Source organism: Periplaneta americana, chromosome 13 (assembly GCF_040183065.1).
Source record: "Periplaneta americana isolate PAMFEO1 chromosome 13, P.americana_PAMFEO1_priV1, whole genome shotgun sequence".
Taxonomy (NCBI): Eukaryota; Metazoa; Arthropoda; class Insecta; order Blattodea; family Blattidae; genus Periplaneta; species Periplaneta americana.
The window spans coordinates 152,662,917-152,689,581 of record NC_091129.1 but is presented as its reverse complement, the minus strand read 5'-3'; the positions used below and the strand labels follow the sequence as shown (position 1 = coordinate 152,689,581).

The 26,665-nt window shown below is 34.5% G+C and overlaps 1 protein-coding gene across 1 annotated transcript in view; it reads right to left on the bottom strand.

Annotated features, from left to right (window-relative positions):
• Positions 1–26,665, bottom strand: part of Sema2a (Semaphorin 2a) — a 704,754-nt gene that overhangs the window by 23,781 nt on the left and 654,308 nt on the right. The window contains exon 6 of the mRNA XM_069844478.1: positions 2,260–2,490. Within this exon, the coding sequence (XP_069700579.1) occupies positions 2,260–2,490 (231 nt within the window). The remainder of the gene's footprint in view (positions 1–2,259; positions 2,491–26,665) is intronic.

Below are 26,665 nucleotides of genomic sequence, written 5' to 3'. Positions count from 1 at the left end.
ACATTAAGTATATAGCCATTACTACAGCATAATTTAAAGTTAATGTTTAAAATGTCAGTCATTGTTTAAAATCTCGCCATTAAATTAAACTTCAAAATCTATTTAAAATTTAATCTGATTATTTACACTTTTCTCCCACTCTTAGGTTGTTAAAATAAAAAATCAGGCAGGTAATCTTGTTGTTTCCATCTGTTGCACATTTAATGCCATATGTTTTTACAGTCGACTATTACGCAATAATAAATAAAGAATTAAGATACAGTTGTTCATTATCATCGTCACTTTTTATCTATATGCAACATCGTACGGAAATAGCACATGGATTTATACAATTTTCAAAACTGAAGTACGTTTCCTGATGGAACATTTTTTGCTGATGATTAGGCCCAAGTTTAATTCTCTTAGTTTCAAATAGCACCTGGCATAATCAGGAACATTAAATTCAGACATTTGAAATTGGCAGGGCAAGTAGCACGTATGGGCGAATCCAGAAATGCATATAGAGTGTTAGTTGGGAGACTTGAGGGGAAAAAGATCTTTGGCCAGGCTGAGACGTAGATGAGAAGATAATATTAAAATGGATTTGAGGGAAGTCGGATATGATGGTAGAGACTGGATTAATATTACTCAGGATAGGGACCGATGGCGAGCTTATGTGAGAGCAGTAATGAACCTCCAAATTCTTTAAAAGCCATCCGTAAGTAAATAAGGAAGTGAGTCCTATGTATAATAATTAATTAATAAGCTACGTAAATATACCTACATAAATCAAACGCTAATTAGAACTACAATAACAATAATAGTAATAATAATAATAATAATAATAATAATAATAATAATAATAATAATAATAATAATAAAGAACATTAGAGATTTATATAAAGGCATAAAGGAATTCAAGAATGGATATTAGGCAAGGGTAAACGTGATCAAGGATGAGAATGGTGACTTGCTTGCAGACGCTCATTCAATCCTGAACAGTATTAAAAAAATGGGAGTATAAGGGTACAGTGCATCAGTTATTCATAGATTTCAAAAAGGCATATGACTCGGTTAAGAGAGAAGTTTTATATGATATTCTTATTGAATTTGGTATTCCCAAGAAACTAGTTCGATTAATTAAAATGTGTCTCAGTGAAAAGTACAGCAGAGTTCGTATAGGTCAGTTTCTGTCAGATGCGTTTCCAATTCACTGTGGGCTAAAGCAAGGAGATGCACTATCACTTTTACTTTTTATCTTTGCTCTAGAGTATGCCATTAGGAAAGTCCAGGATAACAGAGAGGGCTTGGAATTGAAAGGGTTACATCAGCTGCTTGTCTATGCGAATGACGTGAATATGTTAGGAGAAAATCCACAAACGATTAGGGAAAACACGGGAATTTTATTGGAAGCAAGTAAAGAGATAGGTTTGGAAGTAAATCCCGAAAAGACAAAGTATATGATTATGACTCGTGACGGGAATATTGTACGAAATGGAAATATAAAAATTGGAAGTTTATCTTTTGAAGAGGTGGAAAAGTTCAAATATCTTGGAGCAACAGTAACAAATATAAATGATACTCGTGATACTCGGGAGGAAATTAAATACAGAATAAATATGGAAAATGCTTGTTATTATTCGGTTGAGAAGCTTTTATCATCCAGTCTGCTGTCAAAAAATCTGAAAGTTAGAATTTATAAAACAGTTATATTACCGGTTGTTCTTTATGGTTGTGAAACTTGGACTCTCACTTTGAGAGAGGAACATAGGTTAAGGGTGTTTGAGAATAAGGTGCTTAGGAAAATATTTGGGGCTAAGAGGGATGAAGTTACAGGAGAATGGAGAAAGTTACACAACACAGAACTGCACGCATTGTATTCTTCACCTGACATAATTACGAACATTAAATCCAAACGTTTGAGATGGGCAGGGCATGTAGCACGTATAGGAGAATGCAGAAATGCATATAGAGTGTTAGTTGGGAGGCCGGAGGGAAAAAGACCTTTAGGGAGGCCGAGACGTAGATGGGAAGATAATATTAAAATGGATTTGAGGGAGGTGGGATATGATGATAGAGAATGGATTAATCTTGCTCAGGATAGGGACCAATGGTGGGCTTATGTGAGGGCGGCAATGAACCTCCGGGTTCCTTAAAAGCCAGTAAGTGAATAATAATAATAATAATAATAATAATAATAATAATAATAATAATAATAATACGCACGAAATATCTTAGACACTTGGCGTTTATTTCCTTGCATAATTGATTTACACTTACGGATCTCGTTGAAGTAGAAGGGGAATTCTCCGGGGATGGAACAATTGAGGCGAGCCTTGAGATACGTAGCCCAGTTCTGGCTCAGTATATTCTTGCCTCCAGTGTCCTTCTTGCAGACTCGTGCCACCCTGGAGTATACACTCTTCCCACAATTTATGTACTCCACAGCTGTCTCCCGGAAGAAGAAGAATACATACTGTCCGATGTCGTAAGAGCCGACAAAGTTTGGTTCTGCAAAGAGAAACAAATAGAAAAATGTTTTATATACACATCACGGGCATCATGAAATTTTTTTACACATTTGTACATGAAAAGATATGCATATTCAATGCCCTCCGTCTTGTTTTTATTGTACAGTATAATAGGTCTATGGTAATCATAATCATTTATTGCATCCACTGATCATATACATCAGACGTCTCCAAAAGTTTACTCGCGAGTAAGCCCCTGAACGGAATCGAAGCCAGTACGTATGAACGCGCTCCGCCTCCCCCATCTCCACCTGTACTGTACTCAATGTTTATGCGCAAAAGAAGAGCAGTGGCGGACTGCCATTATCACTGTGTTGGTCGGAGTGTTCGACCGTTTCACAATGTCTTCTAATCATGGACGTAGTACATTTAAGGATGAATAGGAAGATAATTTTTTGTGTTAGTGGGGAGAATGTGAAATGCTTAATTTGCTCGAAAATTCTTAAGGGTGTGTTAAAATTCAATATGCAACGACAATACTCGACTCTTCACAAAGAATATCATACAATTACAGGCATGTTGGACATGTGAAAATAATTTATTTTGGGGCTATCTGTATGACTGTTGCTTATACATAATAATCAGTATATTACAATACGTTTACACTCAGTTCCGCATGACAAACATATAGTTTTTCGTTTAATTTTAGGTTAAGTGCGTAGGCCTACAAATATTTTGATAAATATAAAAGAAGAAAATACAAACACAAATCACACACGTGTCCTCAGTCTTAAACAAAAAAAGCTTCTTGCTAGCTATGTTCTAGCTTGGAATATTAGAACATCAATGAAGCTCTTTACAGAAGCATAATTAAAATCGTGCATACAGGACGTTACTAAAATACTGTGTCCAGAACAAAGTCAAAGTTTAAGAAAATTAAATTGTTTCCAATTACAGTTCAGAGAAGGAATTTCAAGATTGTAAATGTAATTGAATCTGTAGCTAACTCACTTGCATTGGACGAAAGCACAGATAGAAATGACAAAGCTCACCTAGCCATTTTCATCCGAGGAGTTAATGAACATTTTACTGTGTCTGAATGTCTTCTAGATGTAATTACAAAATACAACTGGAGAAGATCTTTGCAGGCACTGAAAGGCACCATAGAACAGAAGAGGTCGAATTTGCAATGGCTTGTGTCAATAGCAACAGACGGGGCTCCAGCTTCATAGTATGTCAATATAATATACAAACGTATATTTCTTATTCTTTTGATATTATTTGTAAACATAAGCAGACCGTTGCCGCGATCCCCCAATGATCGCTTCCATCTGTTGAGGTACGAGTCTCTTCCCCTTCTCTAGCCTTACAGCACATTGTGTTCGGCGGGCAGCATCGAGAGCACGAATGACGATACGCTTTTTTGGAGACCTCTGATATACATGATATTGGACATATTATATTTATAAACTAATAATTAATTACATAATACACACACAAAAGTAATAACTATAATTAAAAACAACACAAATACAAATATACAAAACTTGGGACTTGATTGAAGAAGGTCGGTCGATTTCGGCTATAAGTCCCGTTTGCAGTATGTCTTGAAGTCAGGACATTTCATTTAGCAACCTGAAGCCAATTTCAACCAACGCGTCCTTCATGAGAAGACATTATATGACATTATACGATAATAGATATAACATCGATGGCCCAGAACCAGACTGTTCCAAGTCCATTTTACTATTTTTTTTTTCAGGAGAGCTATTTTAAGCTTTTGACATTCAAAGCTTCATGAAACAATTTGGACTAGCTTCATAGCAACCTTATGGAGGGAAATATTTACAATTCTGTTCGATTCATATGTTCGGACAAGAACTGGAACACAATGACAGATTTCTTTTTTTATAAAAAGTTGGACTTAGAACAGTCTGGTTCTCAGCGATCGATATGATATAGGGTAAATTAGGGTCTGTTGGACAGTCGGGTATGTTGGACACTCTGTACTTCCAACGTGTTACCTCGCCACTTGTGGGCACCACATTCTGCTAGAAGTCAATGACGGAAGTAGCCACGAGTGGGGATACTTCCGTCATTGACGTCTAGCAGAAGGTAACACGTTAAAGTACAAAGTGTCCAACATGCCTGACTGTCCAACAGACCCTATTTTACCCTAATATATTGTTGTTGTTGTTGTTGTTGTTGTTTAGCCAACACTGTCCGAAGGCAAGTCTGAACCTCACAAGTGATACCAACAATGCACCACAGTATATTTGAATCGGTTATTGTTGAAAGGAACTAAGTCCACTTTTCAAAGTTTTGAGATAATCGAAAAAAACTGTTTTGTGAATAGTCTATCGAAGATTAAACCATAATATATTGTACATATATATTTTATGTCTACAATATATTTTGGTTTAATCTTCGACAGATTATTCACAAAACAGTTTTTTTCGATTATCTCAAAACTTTAAAAAGTGGACTTGGTTCCTTTCAACAATAACCGATTCATTTAAATATTAGTGGCCTACATACTGGTTATCTTTAGACGCGCACTTTAAGTTTTACACCGTGAATATTTTTAGTACTAATGAAAGCACTACAAGAAACTAACTTACAAAGTTTTAATAAAGTACAATTTATATAACTTAATTATCCTTTCATATATTTGCGTCTTATGGGAATAATTTTAACGTAAGATATTTACATTTGCTTCAGATTTATTTGTAAGTATTCAAAGTGTACTGAAAATAATATTATAAATTAATATTTAAATAAGTTATTTATAATTGTCAAAATATTTAAATGCGCTGATATTGTTGTTATCCTTGAAATCTACAGAATTCTGAAGTTAAATAAAAATGTCGCTAAATTCGTAAAACGAGCTGTGTTTAACGCTGTACACATTCCTTCTTAGAAGTCTAGAAGTGACTAATGAAACTGTGAAAAGCCAATTAAACACAAAGAGGTCATAATATGAAGGATGAAAAATCAACAATAGAAAATTTTGAGGCAATGGAGTAGTGGTTCATTTGAAAAGAAGAAATAGTTCAGATGTTGTACTTCTTGCAACAGCACGTCAGCAGGAAGATTAACAACAGAAAAAAAAGTGGCAGGAGATTTTATGAGATCCCTATGATCGCGTCTAACGTCTACATATGTACAAGAATTGCGATAATTAAAATAAATACAAATTGCTGTAAGATTTAAGTGTGTCTAATGAACGGAATGAATTAAGCTATAAATAACTGCAAATGCTCCATTAATATAGGAGGACAAGTAAAGAACCACTTTTGAACCACAGATACTAATTAACTGGTATAACAATGACTAAGGAAGAGATTAGTGAAGTGCTTTGTGTGGAGTGTGGCATGGTATGGGAGCAGGAACATGCAAATTGCGACGAAGTGAAGAGAAACGAATAGAAGCATTTGAAATGTGGATATGGAGAAGAATGGAACATGTGGACAGACAGAATAAGAAATGAAGCTGTGTTGGAAAGAGTGGGTGAAGAAAGAATGATGCTGAAACTGATCAGGAAGAGGAAAAGGAATTGGTTCGGTTACTGGCTGAGAAGAAATTGCCTACTGAAGGATGTACTGGAAGGAATAGTGAACGGGAGAAGAGTTCGGGGTAGAAGAAGATATCAGATGGTAGACAACATTATGATATATGGATCATATGAGGAGACAAAGAGAAAGGCAGACAATAGTAAAGACTGGAGAAAGCTGGGTTTGTAGTGAAAGACCTGCCCTTGGGAAGAACACTACGAATGAATAAATTAATGAACTGTACATAGTGAACCATAAGTCACGATCGGATAATATGAAATAATCTATACTAATAATAAATCTGTAGCCGAAATTTTTCTGGTAATTTTCGATTTTCCAAAAATAATTGGTCCTAACATATACAATTAACCACCCTGAAACCGAAAATCGCTTTTTTGAAATTTTTATTTGTATGTCTGTCTGTCTGTCTGTATGTTTGTTACCTTTTCACGCGATAATGGCTGAACGGATTTCGATGAAAATTGGAGCGCACGGGTACGGCTAGTAAAACAATAAAATGCCACAAGCTTGCGTCAAATGTTTTATTTCAATATAAACAATATCCGATCGCGAATTGTGGCCCACTCTGTATATTATAGGCACATGAAACTATCCCGTAAATCTTATTGTTATTTATTATTAACTAGTCGTACCCGTGCGCTCCGCTGCACCCGTTAGAAATAAATATAAAGTAATTACATAATTAAAATAGGACATTTGATCAAGGGAACATTCGTGTTTGATAGAAGGATAAATCGTTTAATATGTTACTTAATTTAAATTGCATCCAAATAATTAAAATGCGATCCTTTTGGTCCAGAGACACTAATTTGGTGCAATGACAATTCCTTTAACATGTTTCTTAATTTTTATTACATGCAACCATAGCTTAATGAAGATTGACATCATTTAGATTTAATGTGTATATTTTATTTTACTTGTTACAGGTTTCCATTGAATTATGGTAATAATTTTAACCCTTGTTTTCTGCGTATTCAGTAAATGGCGCTTGGCCCACTATGGTTCTGAACCCTTCAAATAACTTAAATTATATTATATAATATTACATATTATATTATATTATATTATATTATATTATATTACATTGTATTGTATTGTATTATATTGCATTATATTATATTATATTATATTATATTATATTATATTATATTATATTATATTATATTATATTATATTATATTATATTATATTATATTATATTATATTATATCAGAAGTTACTGTAATAACATTATAGCATTATGTCCATCTAGAGAAACTACACTTTCCAATGGTGAAATAATAATTAATTATACAAAGCGGTTAAATTAGCTCCCGATATTACTTCATACAAACACAGAAACGTCCTCTGTAGGCTATCTTTCATAGCTTTCGATTGTTGTTGTCCAAGGCCCCTTATAGACGAAGTAATTTGTTTTTTAATTCATTACACGGCCTTAGATGGCAGTTATTTTAATTTTAAAACTCATTTATCTCATTAAATACCAGTCCTGTAAAAAATTTTCAAGGAATAAAACTTATCGCAAATTATATTTAAAGAAACTTTTGTTATGTAACATTTTTCACAAAAATCAATAATAAGCGAGATATGTCGATGTATTTAATTCAGGCCCCCTTATAACTCCCCTTTTAAATAATGTATTTTGAATGCCATATAGCCAGAAATCTAAGTTACGACGAACTTAATTTATATTCCAATTTTCGTCGAAATCCGTTCAGGCATTATCGCGTGAAAAGGTAACAAACATACAGACAGACAGAAAGACAGACATACAAACAAAAATTTCAAAAAAGTAATTTTCGGTTTCAGGGTGGTTAATTATATATGTTAGGACCAATTATTTTTGGAAAATCGAAAATTACCAGAAAAATTTCGGCTACAGATTTATTATTAGTATAGATTTATCCCTCTGTATGTATTCTTTCATTTTTGTTCCCATTAATGTACGCAGGTTGAATATAGATGTTACACGTAAAAAAATACGGATGACAATCTGACAAGTATGTTCGCTCCGAAGACCAGTTCAAGCACTCCGTACTCGTATTGTAAAACACGTTCAGAAGTTGGAAAATTAAAATATTACGTTTGTTAATCTCGCTTTCTGAAGTGAAAAAGACCTGAACCAAAATAAAATAGACCTACTAGCTATTTCATTAACCTTGAAGCAAAGACGCTGGTGCATGCTGAATGCGGCCGAGATTCTTGAAAACTTGAAAAACCCAGCTGTTGCATGTAACAAAAATATTTCCCTTATTATTTCAAAACCCTTCCTGTTCCTATTTATACAAGTCCTGCTGAACACCACGGAGAAATTCAGAAGTTTGAAATGAGATTAACGTTTCACAGAATTTTCAATTAGATATGACTTTGGGGGGGGGGGAGGGGGTATAGAATCCCGCTCACAATATGAGAGCTCACGTTTAATTATGACTATATAATCTCTGAAGTCAGATTCATTAGAGGAGAGGTGGACTGATATAAAATTAAGACTTGAATGTGTGTCATTAGGATAAAAACAGATAGCTTGCAATGTTGGTAGCGACGAGAACTTTCTGCCGATCTTTCAGAAACTGTTCTTCATTGCGCACTAACTACATAGGCTACAGTTCAGAAAGCTTCTCTCACCCTTCAGTCATTCTACACCCAAGTTTAATTAATAAAATGAAGCTATATATATAGAAAGCACACAAAGAGATGGTAAAACAGGAAGAGAGAGAAAGAGGAAAGAAATTCGAAGACACGCCGAGATGAAAAGAGAGCCAACATCTGCGGATTTCTCGAATTCAATTTCTACTTCCTAATTTTCGTCTTTGTTTTCCATGACACTGATTTTCATCTAATCACAGAAAGTCTGGATTAAAAATATATATCTCCAAGGTACACATTGAGAAGTGTGACAGACAGACACGAGACGAATGCGAAGTACGGATTTAATTTTGTGGTTTTAACGTCTTGTTTACTTTAGACCTGATACACAATCAAGGATCAAACTCTCTGATGAATAGGGCCACCGCGTTCTGTATTAACGCATCCAACTCCATATAAACCTCGCGAAGACCTAGGGTTTGTTCCTCCTCTCTGCACAAATACAATCGACGACCCGGCATAATGTTAACCGAAAGGTTAGTGTATCGATTTTCTGCTAGTGTTGAGTCAGAGCAGCGTTTCTCAAACTTTTCTGAAGTGGGGACCACTTTTTTAAGTCAGAACAGTTCCGCGGACCACCTTACTCTTGTTCTCTTCGAAAGCAAATTTATCATTTATGTAGCATATGTTAATGTCAATATACTTACATTTTAATGTAGATATAATTAATTAATTTAATTCAATTAATTTTATATTAATATTAACTAAGTTAATGTTAATAGAAGAAAATTTCTTATATCGTCATCTGCAAAAAGAGAAATAAAAAAATTAATGCAGAAACATGCCCGATTTTCAACAAGTAAAGATGCAATTTTGCATGTTCTATTATTGATGTACGACGTACAGTACGTGACCATTTCAATGTGCAAACTATTAAGAAAGTCATAAATACATGAAAAGGTTCGGTACTTTGGTCCTGTTATGAATTCGGGTGGTCCCTAGATGGGTTACAGGCACAGCGCCAGATGTGCAGGGAAAAGATAGCGAGAAACACCACGTTCATAGACCTTTAAATCCCTCTTTTTTTGCTGAGAGTAGAGTGGTAAGTCGATAGACGGGTAGGGTAAATAAATTTCATAAGATGTCAGTACTGGGACAAAAAGTGAAAGGCGATTGCCATGTGTCATTTACAAACTCTGAGATTTTCAGCTATAGTGTGATAACGAAATTCGTTTGAATTTTATTTTTTCTTCTGTATTTTTTCGAAGGACCACAACGGCAGACCTCGAGGACCACAGGTGGTCCGCGGACCATAGTTTGAGAAACGCTGAGTCAGAGTATAAATCAATTCTGCCAGTAATCAGAGCCGGTAAAAAATTACTGAGTCTGATACGCTATACTTACTTACTGGCTTTTAAGGAACCCGGAGGTTCATTGCCGCCCTCACATAAGCCCGCCATTGGTCCCTATCCTGAGCAAGATTAATCCAGTCTCTATCATCATATCCCACCTCCCTCAAATCCATTTTAATATTATCTTCCCATCTACGTCTCGGCCTCCCTAAAGGTCTTTTTCCCTCCGGCCTCCCAACTAACACTCTATATGCATTTCTGGATTCGCCCATACGTGCTACATGTCCTGCCCATCTCAAACGTCTGGATTTAATGTTCGTAATTATGTCAGGTGAAGAATACAATGCGTGCAGTTCTGTGTTGTGTAACTTTCTCCATTCTCCTGTAACTTCATCCCTCTTAGCTCTAAATATTTTCCTAAGAACCTTATTCTCAAACACCCTTAACCTATGTTCCTCTCTCAAAGTGAGAGTCCAAGTTTCACAACCATACAGAACAATATAAAGGAGGATAGCAATGATAAAGAAAGCTTTCAATAGAAAAAGAAGCATCTTCTGCGGACCTCTGGAAAAAGAACTACGAAAGAGAGTAGTGAAGTACTTTGTATGGTATTGTATGGGGCAGAAACATGGACATACGACGAAATGAAGAGAAGCGATTAGAAGCACTTGAAATGTGGGTATGGAGAAGAATGGAGCGAATGAAATGGACAGATGGAATAAGAAATGAAGCTGTGTTGGAAAGAATGGGTAAAGAAAGAATAATGCTGAAACTGATCAGGAAGAGGAAAAGGAATTGGTTCGGTCACTGGCTGAGAAGAAACTGAAGGATATACTGGAAGGTATGGTGAACGGGAGAAGAGTTCGGTGCAGAAGAAGATATCAGATGATAGACGACATTAAGATGTGTGGATCATATGCGGAGACAAAGAGGAAGGCAGATAAAAGGAAAAATTAGAGAATTCTGGGTTTGCAGTGAAAGACCTACCCTTGGGCAGAACACTATGTATGAATGGATTCACTTTGGTGTAGACAAATGAGTGAGAGAAGGAGAAGGCCGTAGGGATGGGAATTAAGATTATAAAGTAGCGCACGCTAAGCATTGTCTAGCTTCAGAAATGCTTCAGTAGCAGAATCGTGAACACACCCTCCTCAGCCTTTATTGGCGGCGAAGACAAGAGCAAATTACGAAGGGTCGCAGAGAAATGCATATTCATGATTTTGTTTTACTTGTAGCTTCATCGGAAAGGAAGACAAAGTCAATAATGTTTCATTCTATCTGTCCTTATATTGACACGGCGCACTCAGTACGACCTGTGTGATTCACTGAGCTCACAATCCACGCCGCCGAGGCCAAACACATTTTTCGTCGACGTTATGAAGCTGAGTTTGAGGAAAAGCGATTTTTTAGTACAGGGACATCATTTTATTCTTACTTGCATTTTTATTGTACCTGCATTTCTGAATGTACTTCACTCTCACCCCTTCACTAATATCTTTGCTCCTGTCAGACACATAAACTTACGGCCGCTGTTGCATTCGAAGTCTTCAAGCAGTGAAGTAAACACTGCAGTGTATAATGTGTTTCAGAAATATGATTGCGTTTTCTATAGAAGAATGAACCTATATTAATAATATCGTACTAAAAAATTATATTCAAGAAACGATAAATTCAACTTCAGAAAATATGATTTAAAATGTTTTTAATAATATGCGTACTGAATTGAAGCCTGTATTGTAATGAACGGCAACCATTTTGAACAACTTGTTTAAAAATTCAGATTAGCTTTTTTTGAATTGAGGTGGCTAGAAGCAAAGGAATGCTAGTGACATTTGTAATAACATGAGTTAAGTGCATCCAGTGTAAGCAAAAGTATCTAAAATTTTAGTGGCAAAGGGATATTTTAATCGCATCACACATTAAAATTTAAATAAAAATTTCACCGATTTTACGAAAGCTTAAATATTTAAACCCCATTTTCTCAAAAGTAACTTAAGTACACTTACAGCCCTTTACTTATGAGCCCCTCAATTTAAATGCACTCTCTATATTGTATGTTAACACCAATAATTAATATGCTAAATAAAGTAGACATTACATAACGAACATAGCCGCCTGAAAATTTGAGTTTTTGAAAAAAAAATGTTACTACTCTACTGTATTTTGATAAATTCCGTAAAAGTGATGATTAAACTGGAAATCGTAATATCGTATTTCCCTACAGCATAAATGGATACACTACTTTTCTCTCCTCCTATACCTAGTAAAATGATTTGTTTACATATTGCACTGGTAACATCTAACTCCTGTAATGGAAGGGGGCAACAGTGTTTCCGAGTATAGCCAGGTTAATGTTAAAAATGTTGGTAAAAATAAAGTGATGTCCCTGTACAAGTTTTAGGCTTATAACTCATCACAAGAAAGAAACATATTTGTACTAATTTCCTGAAGCGGAGGATGTTTATTTCAGGATAATTTTAAACTGACTATTACACTCCTACTACGTCACACTACTTTTGACCAATAAAACGGTACGGAAGGACGTATTTCAACCAATCATGGCTGCTTATCGCACAATTTTATCGCGTCCCTAGCATTTGTTTAATTTTATCGCGTCCCTAGCATTTGTTTCTTTGTTTGCCAACATTTGAAACTGCGCTGGTCTGGACGTCAAAAAAAAAAAAAAAAAAAAAAAAAAAAAAATATATATATATATATATATATATATATATATATATATAGTTACAAACCACTTCAGTCGATGCACAGCAGTTTCAAATATGACTCGCATTGGCATTCAAGAACAAGAATTAATAAAAATCACTGATCATACCTATGCATCTTCTGAAATCCGATTTACAAATAAATGAAGAGCACCATTCGGAAATCCTGAATAAGTTGAATACACCATGTAGGCCTAAATCAACGAGTTCGACTTCTATTACGCACACGTCCAATATAACATCAATTGAACCACCAACCACATTCAAATTTGATAATTGTACATTCAATAATTATTCCTTTTAAAATTATTCATTCGGAAATTCTGAATAAGTTGAATACATCATGTAGGCCTAAATCAACGAGTTCCACACTTCTATTACGCACACTTCCAATATAACATCAATTGAACCACCAACCACATTCAAATTTGAAAATTGTACATTCAATAATTATTCCTTTTAAAATTATTCATGTTTATTTTTTATGTCATCGTCGTTAATTAAAACTTTTCTAACACTTGTGTATATTAGTTAGGTTATGTTATAGCTTCTGCTATATGATATTATGGATAGTCACGTATCAGAGATTGTTTAATATTAAGATTTATTGAAAATCATCTGTCAAGCGACGTTGATTACTGGGATTCGGATAATTGAAGTGGAATGTTGCATTTTCATAAAAATGAAACTGAATCAACAAAACCTTCTTGACTAGTAACATTGCCATCGTGTATAATAGATCGAGAACTTCTCGACGAGAAGGCATTGCTCACTACTGCCATCTAGCATGCATCTAGCGTAATATTTGTAATGTTGAGATGGTACAATAATATATTTGAAGACAGTTGTATTTTCGTAAGTCAATTAATATTTTATTGTATTGGAGTACTTCGTTACTTCTAATCTTTATATACTTTCTTCTAATCGTGTAATAGTCAATTAAATCCCACTCGAGTTTTGATTTCGTAAGTCAATTAATATTTTATTGTATTGGAGTACTTCGTTACTTCTAATCTTTATATACTTTCTTCTAATCGTGTAATAGTCAATTAAATCCCAATCGAGTTTTGATTTTCTCTAGATAAATCAAAACCTCCAGTGAGATTACTGTTGAGAAAATCGTTTGGCTATGAAATAATTATAACAATAATGGTGATAATGATATAATCATCTTCGAGGAATGAACTCCGTTCAAGATCTAGAAATAATAATAATAATAATAATAATAATAATAATAATAATAATAATAGTAATAATAATAATAATAATTTAATTTTTTACTTGGTTATTTAACGACGCTGTATCAACTATGAGGTTATTTGGTGTCGATGGAATTGGTGATAGCGAGATGATATTTGGCGAGATGAGGCTGAGGATTCGCCATAGATTACCTGACATTTGCCTTACGGTTGGGGAAAACCTTGGAAAAAATCCAACCAGGTAATCAGTCCAAGCGGGAATCGAACCCGCGCCCGAGCGCAACTCCGGATCGGCAGGCAAGCGCCTTAACCGACCGAGCTACGCCGGTGGCTAATAATAATAATAATAATAATAATAATAATAATAATAATAACAATAATAATAATAATAATAATAATAATTTTAAAATAATAATAATAATAATAATAATAATAATAATAAAATAATACTAATAATAATACTGGAATAATACTAGTAATACTTCATTCATTCATAGTGTTCTGCCTAAGGGCAGGTCTTTCACTGCAAATCCAGAATCCTCCAGTCTTTTCTATTTTCTGCCTTCCTCTGTGTCTCCGCGTATGATCCACATTTATCTTAATGTTGTTTATCATCTGATATCTACTTCTGCCAAGAACTCTTCTCCCGCTCACCATTCCTTCCAGTGCATCCTTCAGAAGGTCGTTTCTTCTCAGCCAGTGACCAAACCAAATCCTTTTTCTCATTCTGATCAGTTTCAGCATCATTCTCTCTTCACCCACTCTTTCTAGCAAACTTAATTTCTTATTCTGTCTGTCCACTTCACACGCTCCATTCTTCTCCATATCTACATTTCAAATGCGTCTATTCGTTTCTCTTCATTTCGTCGTAATGTCCATGTTTCTAGCACATACAATGCCACACTCCACACAAGCACTTTACTAGTCTCTTCCTCAGTTCTTTTCCCAGAGCTCCGCAGAAGATGCTCCTATTTCTATTAAAAGCTTCCTTTGCCACTGCTATCGTCTTATTACTTTATTGTCCGAACTCGTGGGTGCAGTGTTCATTTCGTGTACAGTGAAATTTCTGTATGTCCTCTTTGAACAAAGCCTCAATGTCTTGTGCAATTTCAGACGTGAATTTCATGTTCTAAGGACGAAAAACTAGTAATACAGTGAAACATGTTCAAGACGGAAGTGACATGGTCCTATTTTTTTTTTCCGTTGTGGACAGGTTTCCGTATTATTCAGATGTGTCATTAAAATGGAATATTTTGTCATTCTATACGTGAAAAAACAAAATGGCATGCCGCAAACTGCAAGAAGTACAAAATATTCCGTTTAACACTACTCACATTAAATCAGCTTTCTGTCGCTTATTCCGGTGGTGAATCATCTTGATTAAACTCTCATCTTGTCTCTAAATGTTATCGTAACTCAGTCATTAGTCATTAAACATTACTAAAGGTTACTAATCTCATTGAATTTAATATCTAACGGTATGCTAAGTTACTGTATTGTATATCACTGCACATTATTAATTAATTGGACTAGGAGCCATCTATTAGAAGCCTTGAATGCTGGTTTATTTAATTTCGTTCCTAGTTCAATAGCTTGCTTTGCAGAATAGATCCAGAAATTGGCATGTTCTTTGAAAGGTCATGAAGAACCCACTCCCACAACAGTTCATTTTTGTCGACACAAACAGTTGCTTTCTGGTTCCTTTTATGTCACCAATATTGGCCGCAAGCCACCCACTCATTATGTGTCACACCTGAGTTTTCCACAACTGAACTTCAACATTATGTCACATGCACTTCGTTTCTAATTTTCCTTTAACTCGATAACTTTTACTTCATCACATAATGCTAATGCCACATTTTACGCAGTTTTTTTTACCTGAAATCACTACACTTGCGCTCTGTTTAGCTACGACAGGATGCAGGTGTGAAGCTTTGAAAATCTTTGAAGGGACTTGTCTGCCTAGTCAACAGGGTAATAAAATTTATGATCGACAGACCGACACACTCTCGTACCCTCTAAAATTTTGCAAAGAAAACTTGTATTTATCTTAGTGACCTACATATTTCGTATATTCCTTGAAATTACAAGCTGTTTCAAAATATAGTTACAAAATATAGTGTGTCCAAAATATTATTTCCGTTTTGAACAGTAGGAGACAGTTTCCGTTTCCGCGTTGGACAGTTTCCGTTTTATTCAGGAAAAATCACACATAATACATACAAATTTCGCCGGGACCAACAAATTGTTCCGAAATAGACAGGATTCCGGATTATTCAGGTTCCGATTTGAACATGTTTCACTGTATAAGAAATCTTTATCACAAAAACCTCTACTTCATGTAATATTCAAAAATATTTTGTTCCAAGTCTATCATCGTCCTTGGCCATAACCTTCTGTATAATTTTATATGTAAATTTCATTTTACAAGCACGATAAACTCGGATTTGAATCCGGGAACTTGGAATTCACTGGCAAGCACGATGAGCTCCAGACCACCGTACATGATAAAGTGTAGGCCTACCTTACTTCTGAAACTTTTGTCTTATAAACTTCCAAAGTATAGAAATATCATGAAATTAGAATGAGATTATGAGGGTGGTAAAGAAGAATACCCAGTTAAAAGTTCAGAATCAACGCATAAATAGTAATTAGCACATTAAAAAATGTACACAATTAAGAACAAAGAACATTTAAACACAGAGACCAACTGCCTCTTTCGCATTATCGTCTTCTGCTACGTGTGAAGTTTCCAACAATTTTCCTTCAGGAGACATCTTCTTCTGCAACATTCAACTTTCTTTTATGAAGTTATATTCTTCTTACTCCCTCCATCTTCTTCATCGTCATTCACGCCGCAGGGCTGGGCTGGGTGTGGGTGTGGGTGTGAAACTTGCACTCGGATTGCCCTCGCCGTGGCTCAGTCCTCCAGCTCTTACAGCGCTTTGGTAGCTGTGGCTTCTAGCAACGCAATTTCCTATGTAATTCCAGAACAATTTGCATAATTGTCACACTCGCGCCCCCTTTCACCCCCGCCATGGGCCCACAAGGCGTCAGATTTGAGTTGGGGAGGCTTGAAAAAGCAAGAATGGGGTTGGGGGCCGTTGTGATCCAGAGGAAGGGATTTGATAGTAACAAGTTCGTAGGTGCACTTGTTTCATTAACGGTTATTCTCTTATGAAACATGAATTTCCATCATTGTCGAACTAATCAATATAAATTTAATAATAATTATGTGCAATATTAAATGTTATTATGTTTAATTAATTATTTTTGTAATTATTAATAAGTATTATTTATTGGCCTGAACTAACATTCTAGGTTTAGCTTGCGATACAGAATAGTTCAAAAGAAAATTTAAAATGACTATTTCGTTTATATGACGTCATTTCATTTTCGACCAATGAAGTGTAATGAAATTTTGAATTCCAAACAATCACAGTCACACTTTGCGATAATTTTTGCAGCTAGATTTATCGCTATACACAAACGATTAGGGAAAACACGGAAATTTTACTTGAAACAAGTAAAGCGATCGGTTTGGAAGTAAATCCCGAAAAGACGAAGTATATGATTATGTCTCGTGACCAGAATATTGTACGAAATGGAAATATAAAAATTGGAGATTTATCCTTCGAAGAGGTGGAAAAATTCAAATACCTTGGAGCAACAGTAACAAATATAAATGATACTCGGGAGGAAATTAAACGCAGAATAAATATGGGAAATGCGTGTTATTATTCGGTTGAGAAGCTCTTATCATCCAGTCTGCTGTCCAAAAATCTGAAAGTTAGAATTTATAAAACAGTTATATTACCTGTTCTTCTGTATGGTTGTAAAACTTGGACTCTCACTCTGAGAGAGGAACATAGGTTAAGGGTGTTTGAGAATAAGGTGCTTAGGAAAATATTTGGGGCTAAGCGGGATGAAGCTACAGGAGAATGGAGAAAGTTACACAACACAGAACTGCACGCATTGTATTCTTCACCTGACATAATTAGGAACTTAAAATCCAGACGTTTGAGATGGGCAGGGCATGTAGCACGTATGGGCGAATCCAGAAATGCATATAGAGTGTTAGTTGGGAGACCGGAGGGAAAAAGACCTTTAGGGAGGCCGAGACGTAGATGGGAGGATAATATTAAAATGGATTTGAGGGAGGTGGGGTGTGATGATAGAGACTGGATTAATCTTGCACAGGATAGGAACCGATGGCGGGCTTATGTGAGGGCGGCAATGAACCTTCGGGTTCCTTAGAAGGCATTTGTAAGTAAGTAAGTAAGTAAGTAAGATTTATCGCTATCAATTTATCGCATGGTCGTTCTTTTGTTTAGTCGTTGTTGCCAACTGTTTCCCCGTGAATTGATGATCATGAATACATTAAGATGCAACTACACGGTTAAACTTTTCTTTCAACTTTAAAGCAATGAATGCAATATTGATATTTAATATTAATTAATGTATTTACCCAGTGAAGACGACGTTCAAAACGGCGCACCACGTAGACACAAAATCTTCATGCATCTTAATTGAACGTACCTTTTAAACTTGATTCTTTCAATATTCTTCCCAGATTGCACGCATACGCGATTGGAATATTGAACTGTGTAGATGCAGCTTTAGTTCCGTTACACACTACAGCGAGAATGCGTTTGTCGAGCTATGAAAAATGCTTTCTTGTAGCACTGATTGTAAGGGCCGAAATAAGGCACAGCTGACATTGGTCTTGCTCCCACAGGTAACGTAACCTATAAGGCTACAAAATTCTGTATTTTGTGAATGAAATGAAACAATTAATAGAAAGTCAGATGTTCAAATTTATGTAACATCATCGCATATCAAACCCAAAGACCTTGCATAGTAATAATAAGGTCTTTGATCAAACTGCTTTCCGTATGGCTTAATAAAATTCGTCTTTTGATTAGGCCTATCTATACAGAAATAGCTTCACTGTGTAGCAACATGTCTCGCTGTGAATACATAAGCATTGGTATATAGCTGTCCCCACTGTTACTGTTAAATTAAATTATGATTTCAGCAGATAATGAAAATGTATTTATATTATAATAATAAGAGAAAAGTTCAGTACATGTAATTAACATTGTTAAACCTGTATTTCGCTTTTCGCAATTGGCATTACTGAATATTAACATCGAATTTCTTTATTGTAGTAATCGATATTCATCTACGAGTATTTCAACTTCAGAATGTCTGAATAGGTTAAGTATTCGTTAATATACAATTATTAACATTTTGTGATCGAATTTTAGGGATATATTATTTACATTTTTATTTTATTCACGAAATAGTCCTAATAAATGTCACTCGAGGTCTAAGATTTCCCAGATAAATCCACTCGCTTCGCTCGTGGCTTTATCAGCAAATCTCAGACCTCTCGTGACATTACTACAGAAAAGTTATATAAAAAGGTTTCAAACAAAAGAAATTAAATAATTTATTATGTAAAATTCTTCATTGACTGTCACAAACTTTGTTTAATCACTTTTTGTGTGTGAATAACATAAAATGCATAAGGTTTACAACAGCAACATACCTTAAATTAATGAACAGTTTATGAATCTAGTAGTTGATATAGCGTCGTTAAATAACCAACTAAAAGAAAGTACTACAAAAGAGCAGATGTCAGTACACAGCTTAAAGTTACCGATACAACACGACTTCGCATAAATAGTAATAATAATAATAATAATAATAATAATAATAATAATAATAATAATAATAATAATAATAGGCAAGATGTTCTGTAAACTAGACCTGAGTTCTATTATATGACTAATTCATGCATATGACGTTTATTTCTTACTACAGTGTGATAATAAGCTATTGCATGGTAGGCCTACTTATATTTAAAACTAAACATTAGGTACGTGTTTTTATTTTACAGATGTCTATTATGTGAAATGGAAGCAGATAAATAATAATTATTCGTTTCTCGTCCAAATGAAAGCAAACCTGTGTTTACAATATAGGCCTAATGTAATGCCTTACACAGCTGGCAGTGTTTTGTTAATAATAGTTAATACTAATAATTTTCTTTTCATCTGAACTATTACTACAATATGCATTTGTATCTCTGTTCGCTCTATATGTTGCCAAATAACTATACAACGTCTTTGGTTACGGTATCAAATTGTTCCAGTCTTCATTTGTTTCACGTCAAACAAACATAACTACTGTAAGCTTGGTTATGTCCATAACGTGGTTGCATTAAATGTTAATACGATTTTTTCCATTTAACCATTCAGATCGATTTATAAGATACACAAAACATATATATTAAACATTCAACATTGCATAGCACAGCCTTCTGCTAGCCGGCGCTTCCCCCAAAACATGGCGACGGACGCAAGCTTCAATTTGTTCCTACTCTAAACTTCTGCGCAGCCTCGGCTGTTGGGGCATGGATATAACAGCTACATGACTTGCGATATAGTTGGCTGTGGTTTCATAAAAATGTTGTGATATAATGTAGTTATAAAAAGTTCATTGAACACACTTATCTGTAATGAAGCATTACTTACTGATCATTAAATGTTAAGAAAATTTGATTGGTGAACAGCTCTTATTTTAGTGAATCGTTAAATATTTTATGCTCGACCATGCTGAACTGTAGTAATTATACACCTGGTAGCAGTCCTTTAATGCATGTCATTGAAGTACACCTACTCATTAAAGGTCAGGTCTTTCAGCCAATGACGACTCAGGTTACAACTGTTCAGCCAATGACAGGTCAGCTTTCTACCGTTATAAAACCGCAAGTATCGATTATTCTCGGATATGCAATCGAAAGAGAATTAGCGAAAAGTCACGGAGGCTGGAAATCCAATACTGTCGCAGAAGGTTATGTTCTGTTACTATAATAATTAGCGTTAATTGTAAATAATATTCAAATAAATTCAATTTATCATCTCGTTTTTCAATGTCTAATTTAATTTCAATGTTATCTCTGTAGGTTCTTATGGCCTAGCGAGGTCAATTTGGACATCTGATCCTCGGAAAAAAATCAAAACTTTCGCGTCTGCGCACATCTCACAACATACGGAACATTGCTACAATTAAAATTAATAATATCAAGTTAGAAATATGGTATAGCATAAAAAGTCGTATGAAACTCGCCTATAATGGTAATTAAGAAGCTCGTATGAAAATTATGAAACTCGCTTGCGCTCGTTTCATAAATATCCATACTCACTTCTTAATTACCTTCATTATAGGCTTGTTGCATAATGTACTATTATGCTCGACCATGCCGAAATGTAGTAATTATACACCTGGTAGCAGTCCTTTAATGCATGTCATTAAAGTACACCTATTCATTAAAGTTCAGGTTTTCGATTATTCTCGGATATGCAATCGAAAGACAACGAGGGAAACGTCACGGAGGCTGGAAATCCAATACTGTCGCCGAAGGTTATGTTCTGTTACTATAATAATTAGCGTTAATTGTAAATAATATTCAAGTAAATTCAATTTGTCATCTCGTTTTTCAATTCTAAATCAATTTCCAGGTTATATCAAAATTAGTTCATGTTATTCTCTAGATTATACCAAAGTCAATGACATTATTGTTCCTCGGAAAAAATCAATACTTTCGCGTCTGCGCACATCTCACAATTTACGAGCTATGCACAAGAACAATTCCGCTCTCAGGTCAGATACGAATAAAATGAAAACTTCTGAATAATTTCAAGTTAGAAATGTGGTCGAGCATAAAAAGTCGTATGAAACTTGCCTATAATGGTAATTAAGACGCTTATATGAAAATTATGAAACTCGCTTGCGCTCGTTTCATAAACAAATATACTCGCGTATTAATTACTATAATTATAGGCTCGTTGCATAATGTACTATTAATGTTCAGTAGTTAATGTTTCCTTTGGATTTATTTGTTAGAGCTTGATGAAACCGGTCATATGTATTTGATAATATTTGCATTCTATTATATTGTTTTAACATAATTTCAATATTGCTTGTCAAATACTGCGTAAATAAAATAAATAATGAACTAAATTATTAAATTCTCTATGACAGGTTTCCGATAATGATAGACGTGGTAACGTTTGTTTGGAAGAGAATGGAATAACGAAGGGATTAGACACAGATTTGTTTCATATTTATTCATGAATAAAGGGGCCCTTTACATTCAGTAAATCTATCATATGGGACCAATAGATGTACTGTTTCATCCGATTACAGCCACAGCGTACTAAAGATTTTTCCATTTAAGAATCCATCGCCCTCTATCGGAATTGAAACAGGATACTCAGGTCCAGGTAGCCTTTAGGTCAGTGATGTCAAAGCAAGCGCATTTTTCTGACCTTGACGTCGTGCGCGGGCAGCAAGCGCTAAGTATGGAAAGAGGAAGGGTTGTTTATATGAATAAGCAACCTGTTGGATTAACAAAACAGTGGTGCACGAACTTCAAACGGAACATGAAATTTTATGTCGTTATTTTTATATGGCTTCTTTGTGTTTAATATTATCTATATTGTCTGTAAAACAGAAGTACTAACACTGATTTCTTAATATTCCACTTGTGTTTTAAATCTTAATAACATAATAGAGAGTTAAGAAGGAATATTCACTTAAATTCCATAGTAGTATAATATTATACTGTATTAAGTGGATGAAACACATCATTCATAAAGAAAGTGATATCCCAAAGAAAGAGATTAAGTATGACATGATAAGTTGGAATTTATATTGATGGTATCTTTAGCCTTACAAAAGTAATCAATAAACTAATCAAAACAATATTACAGTACAAAGCAAAGTTACCTAGGTACTGTATCTGTTTCAAATATAACTAATATTACATAACAAACCTCTTATCGCATTATGCTTTTAAGGTGATATTTGTGAGCAACTTCCTATCATGAGAATATTAAATTATTTTCTCGAAATCCGCTGAAGCTAGAGAGCTGACCTTTTTACAACATATGGACACGTATCTTTTGCTTATGATCAGGGAAAGGATTTATATGTAAATACATATTTACTTATAAAGCTAATATAATTTATATTTTGCATTATCTTTATGTTTCACAATGTGTAGGGTTGAAAAATCCTACTTTTATTTTCCATATTTTTCCATATTTTAGAGTTTAGTACATATTTTCGTTAATTTCCATATATTTTCCATATTTCATATAAAACAGTCCATATTATATTAGGTTTAACAATAAAACAAAACAAAATTCCATTAACTTTTAAAAATACATTTCAACAATAGAGATTTAAACACATGTTCAGTAATCCCTTTAACATCAGAGTTATTTGAAAATTAGCAGTCCTATCAACAATGGGAAAGTAAGTTACAAAACTGTATTAATTTAATTTAAAATTTTTAACAGACTTCAGTTGTGCAGCTCAACAGTTAAATGCCAGTCAGAGTACACATAGGTTCAGTTTTGTAAATCATACTATAAAGACGGTAAATATGCCAAAAGTACGTCATTCAGTCAATTTAAAATCAAAACTAACAAGTTACATTTCAGAATTTAAAGAAGATGGTTTATCAACTGACAATAAAATATTATTTTGTAATTTGTGTCAGTGTGCAGTATCATCTACACAAAAGTTCCTGGTGCAACAACACATTACAACTAGTAAACATCAGGCCAACAAACAACTAAATTCCAAGCAGAGACAATTGTTTTTAACACAACCAACAACATCGAATGTAAGATCTGAGTTTAACATCGACCTGTGCCGTTCTCTCATCTCTGCTGATATTCCTCTCTACAAACTAAAGAATAAGGTCTTCAGGGAATTCCTTGAAAAATATACTCAACATACAATCCCGGATGAGTCAACACTTAGGAAGACGTATGCTCCATCCATCTACGATGAGACAATACAGAAGATAAGAGATGAAATTAAAGATAGTTCAATTTGGGTTTCCATTGATGAGACTCCCGACAAAGAAGGTAGACTTGTTGGTAATGTAGTTATCGGTTTGTTAAGTGAACAATATTCTGAACGAATTCTTTTACATTGTGATGTTCTAGAAAAGTGCAATAACAAAACTATAGTTAAACTGTTCAACGAAGCTATGGGTATCCTGTGGCCAAAGGGTATTATGTACGATAATGTGTTATTCTTTATTAGCGATGCTGCCCCTTATATGGTCAAAGCTGGACAAGCATTATCTGTTGTATATCCTAAATTGACTCATTTTACTTGTGTGGCGCATGCATTTCATCGTGTGGCAGAAGTGGTCAGAGACAATTTCCCTAAAGTAGATTTGTTGATTTCATCAGTGAAAAAAGTATTTCTCAAAGCTCCCAGTAGAGTTAACGTGTTGAAAGAAATGTACCCTGAAATTCCATTGCCACCAAAGCCAATTTTAACTAGATGGGGTACATGGCTAGAAGCAGTTGAATATTATGCCGAACATATAGACTCTATTAACAATGTTCTCCTTGCATTGGACTCTGAAAATGCAGTCTCAATTGATACTGCGAAAACAGTTACCTGTGACATAAGTGTGAAGAATGACTTAGCTCACATTCAGCATACATTTTCATGCATCATAAAAACGCTCAAAAGTCTCCAAAATAGGCACCTTTCACTATCTGAAAGTTTTGAAATTATAAATAGTACTGTGGAACAACTGAATCGTGGTAGAGGTAAAGTTGCAGATGCAGTAAGAGCTAAGGTGGACACTGTACTTTCAAAAAACCCTGGATATGAAGAACTACAAAAGGTTGTTGCTGTGATGAGTGGTGAATCAACAGTGAAGATTAACTTGGACTTATCCCCAGCAGACATTGTGAAATTGAATTATGTACCAGTTACTTCTTGTGACGTCGAACGCTCTTTTAGTCAGTATAAATCTATCCTCAGAGACAATAGAAGAAGATTCACTTTTCAGCACTTGAAAGAAATGTTTGTAACCTATTGTTATGGTAACAGACAATAAAAATTGTGTTTTGTTGAAACTACATTGGAAGATAAGGTACGTCCATTATATTTTTTGTTTAGTTTGATTAAAATGTACCAATATTTAACGTACATAGTCATTTTTTTATAATTTTAAGTCCATATTTAATTCCATATTTTGGTAAAAATCCATATTTAATTCCATATTTTGGTAAAAATAACTACATATATATTTACATATTTCATATATTTTTAGTCCATATAAATCCGTTCCCTGCTTATGATGTAACAGTAGTTGCTTTGTTAATTCATTTCCTTACAAACAATTTCCATGCGAATATTTTCAAAATTTTCAATACACTATCTTCAGTAATACGTATATACGGTATATTAGATTTACGAAAACATTCTGTAAGGCTACTAAATAAATAGGCCTATACCTGAAAATTTCACCTTTCTATACGAAATGGTGAGAAAATATCTCTTTTGAATAAAAAAATCAAACTTGTGAAAAATGAGCATTAAAATTAAAACTTACATTTTTATAATGCACTTATACTTCTCAGGCAAATCTAAAAATTAAAATGGATACAGTTTCATAAGTTCTCTTCCCTTTATCTATTGAATCAGTGCTGGCCATCCCTGAATATAGCTCGACCAAGTGGCATATACCACCACTTTCGTCTGTCTCTTTCCTTTCCGCTGTAAAGCGCTCAGGCTCTCCTGGGCTCTAAAGCGCGCGCTTGCTCCTGTGGGCATCAATTGACATGCCTGCTTTAGGTCAAGGAGGCGACTAAAGCACACACAAATATTTAATTATGCTGATTAATATGTCAGTAATTATAAGTAGATCACCATATTAACGGTTTAAAGGTAGATAGTATTTAATTCGTAGAAACATATAGACCAATAAAGTAGTAATAACACTGTCTTCCCATCGAGAGTGAAAACATCTCAATTCGAATGTTGTTACATAATATTTAACACACTGTACTCACGGATAAAGTAATTAGTACTGAACTGTGCGTCACATTTTCAGTGGAATAACCCGAGGCATCAGTATGCAGCGCATAAAATGAAGCTCGTTTGTTATAACTATGAGACAACGCTATGGCATACAGTGAAAGTAAAACTATATAAATATAGGAATAATATATGTATATTATGTCGCTCGAAGACGAAGTGGAAAAGTAACTAAATTAGTTTTTCATTAATTAATTATGACATAAAATCTGAAACATCACAGACATTCTCAATATTTTGTCTATAATATAAAAATGACAAGAAATTGAACATTTTGAAATGCAGTATTTTGAATTTTAAGCCAGTAAGAGTGACAAGATTGAAGTGAATGCGTTTGGAGATGAATTAAAAATAAATGAATTAGCGCAGAAGTGATGAATTTAAGAGAGAATTAGTGTAGGAACGACGAAATACTTCAGGTCCGTTATGTAAGAGGATTCTTTGGTCATGTATCATGACGTTAAGATGTGGTTGTCTTGTTGATCAAGATACCCTTTATCAAAAAACTAAATCACAGTTTCTCGAATTCAACTGGACCATGTGTCGCTCTAATACACACCAGCAATTACTGTCATTTATTTGATAAAAACTTTGAACTAGGCAGAGGAGTGAAACAGGAAGACCCGCTCTCTCCGAAGCTCTTCACATGCTTGCTTGAAAACCAATTCAGGAAGCTGAGAATGACCCACCTCCGGTTCGCAGACGATATAATATTGGTAGCGAAATCAGCAGCAGATCTAAAACAGATGCTTGAAGAATTGGACAGGATCAGCAAAGAGGCAGGCTTATCCATGAACCCAGAAAAGACGAAGTTAATGACTAACGCCTCTGAAGACCGGATCCACTTAAATG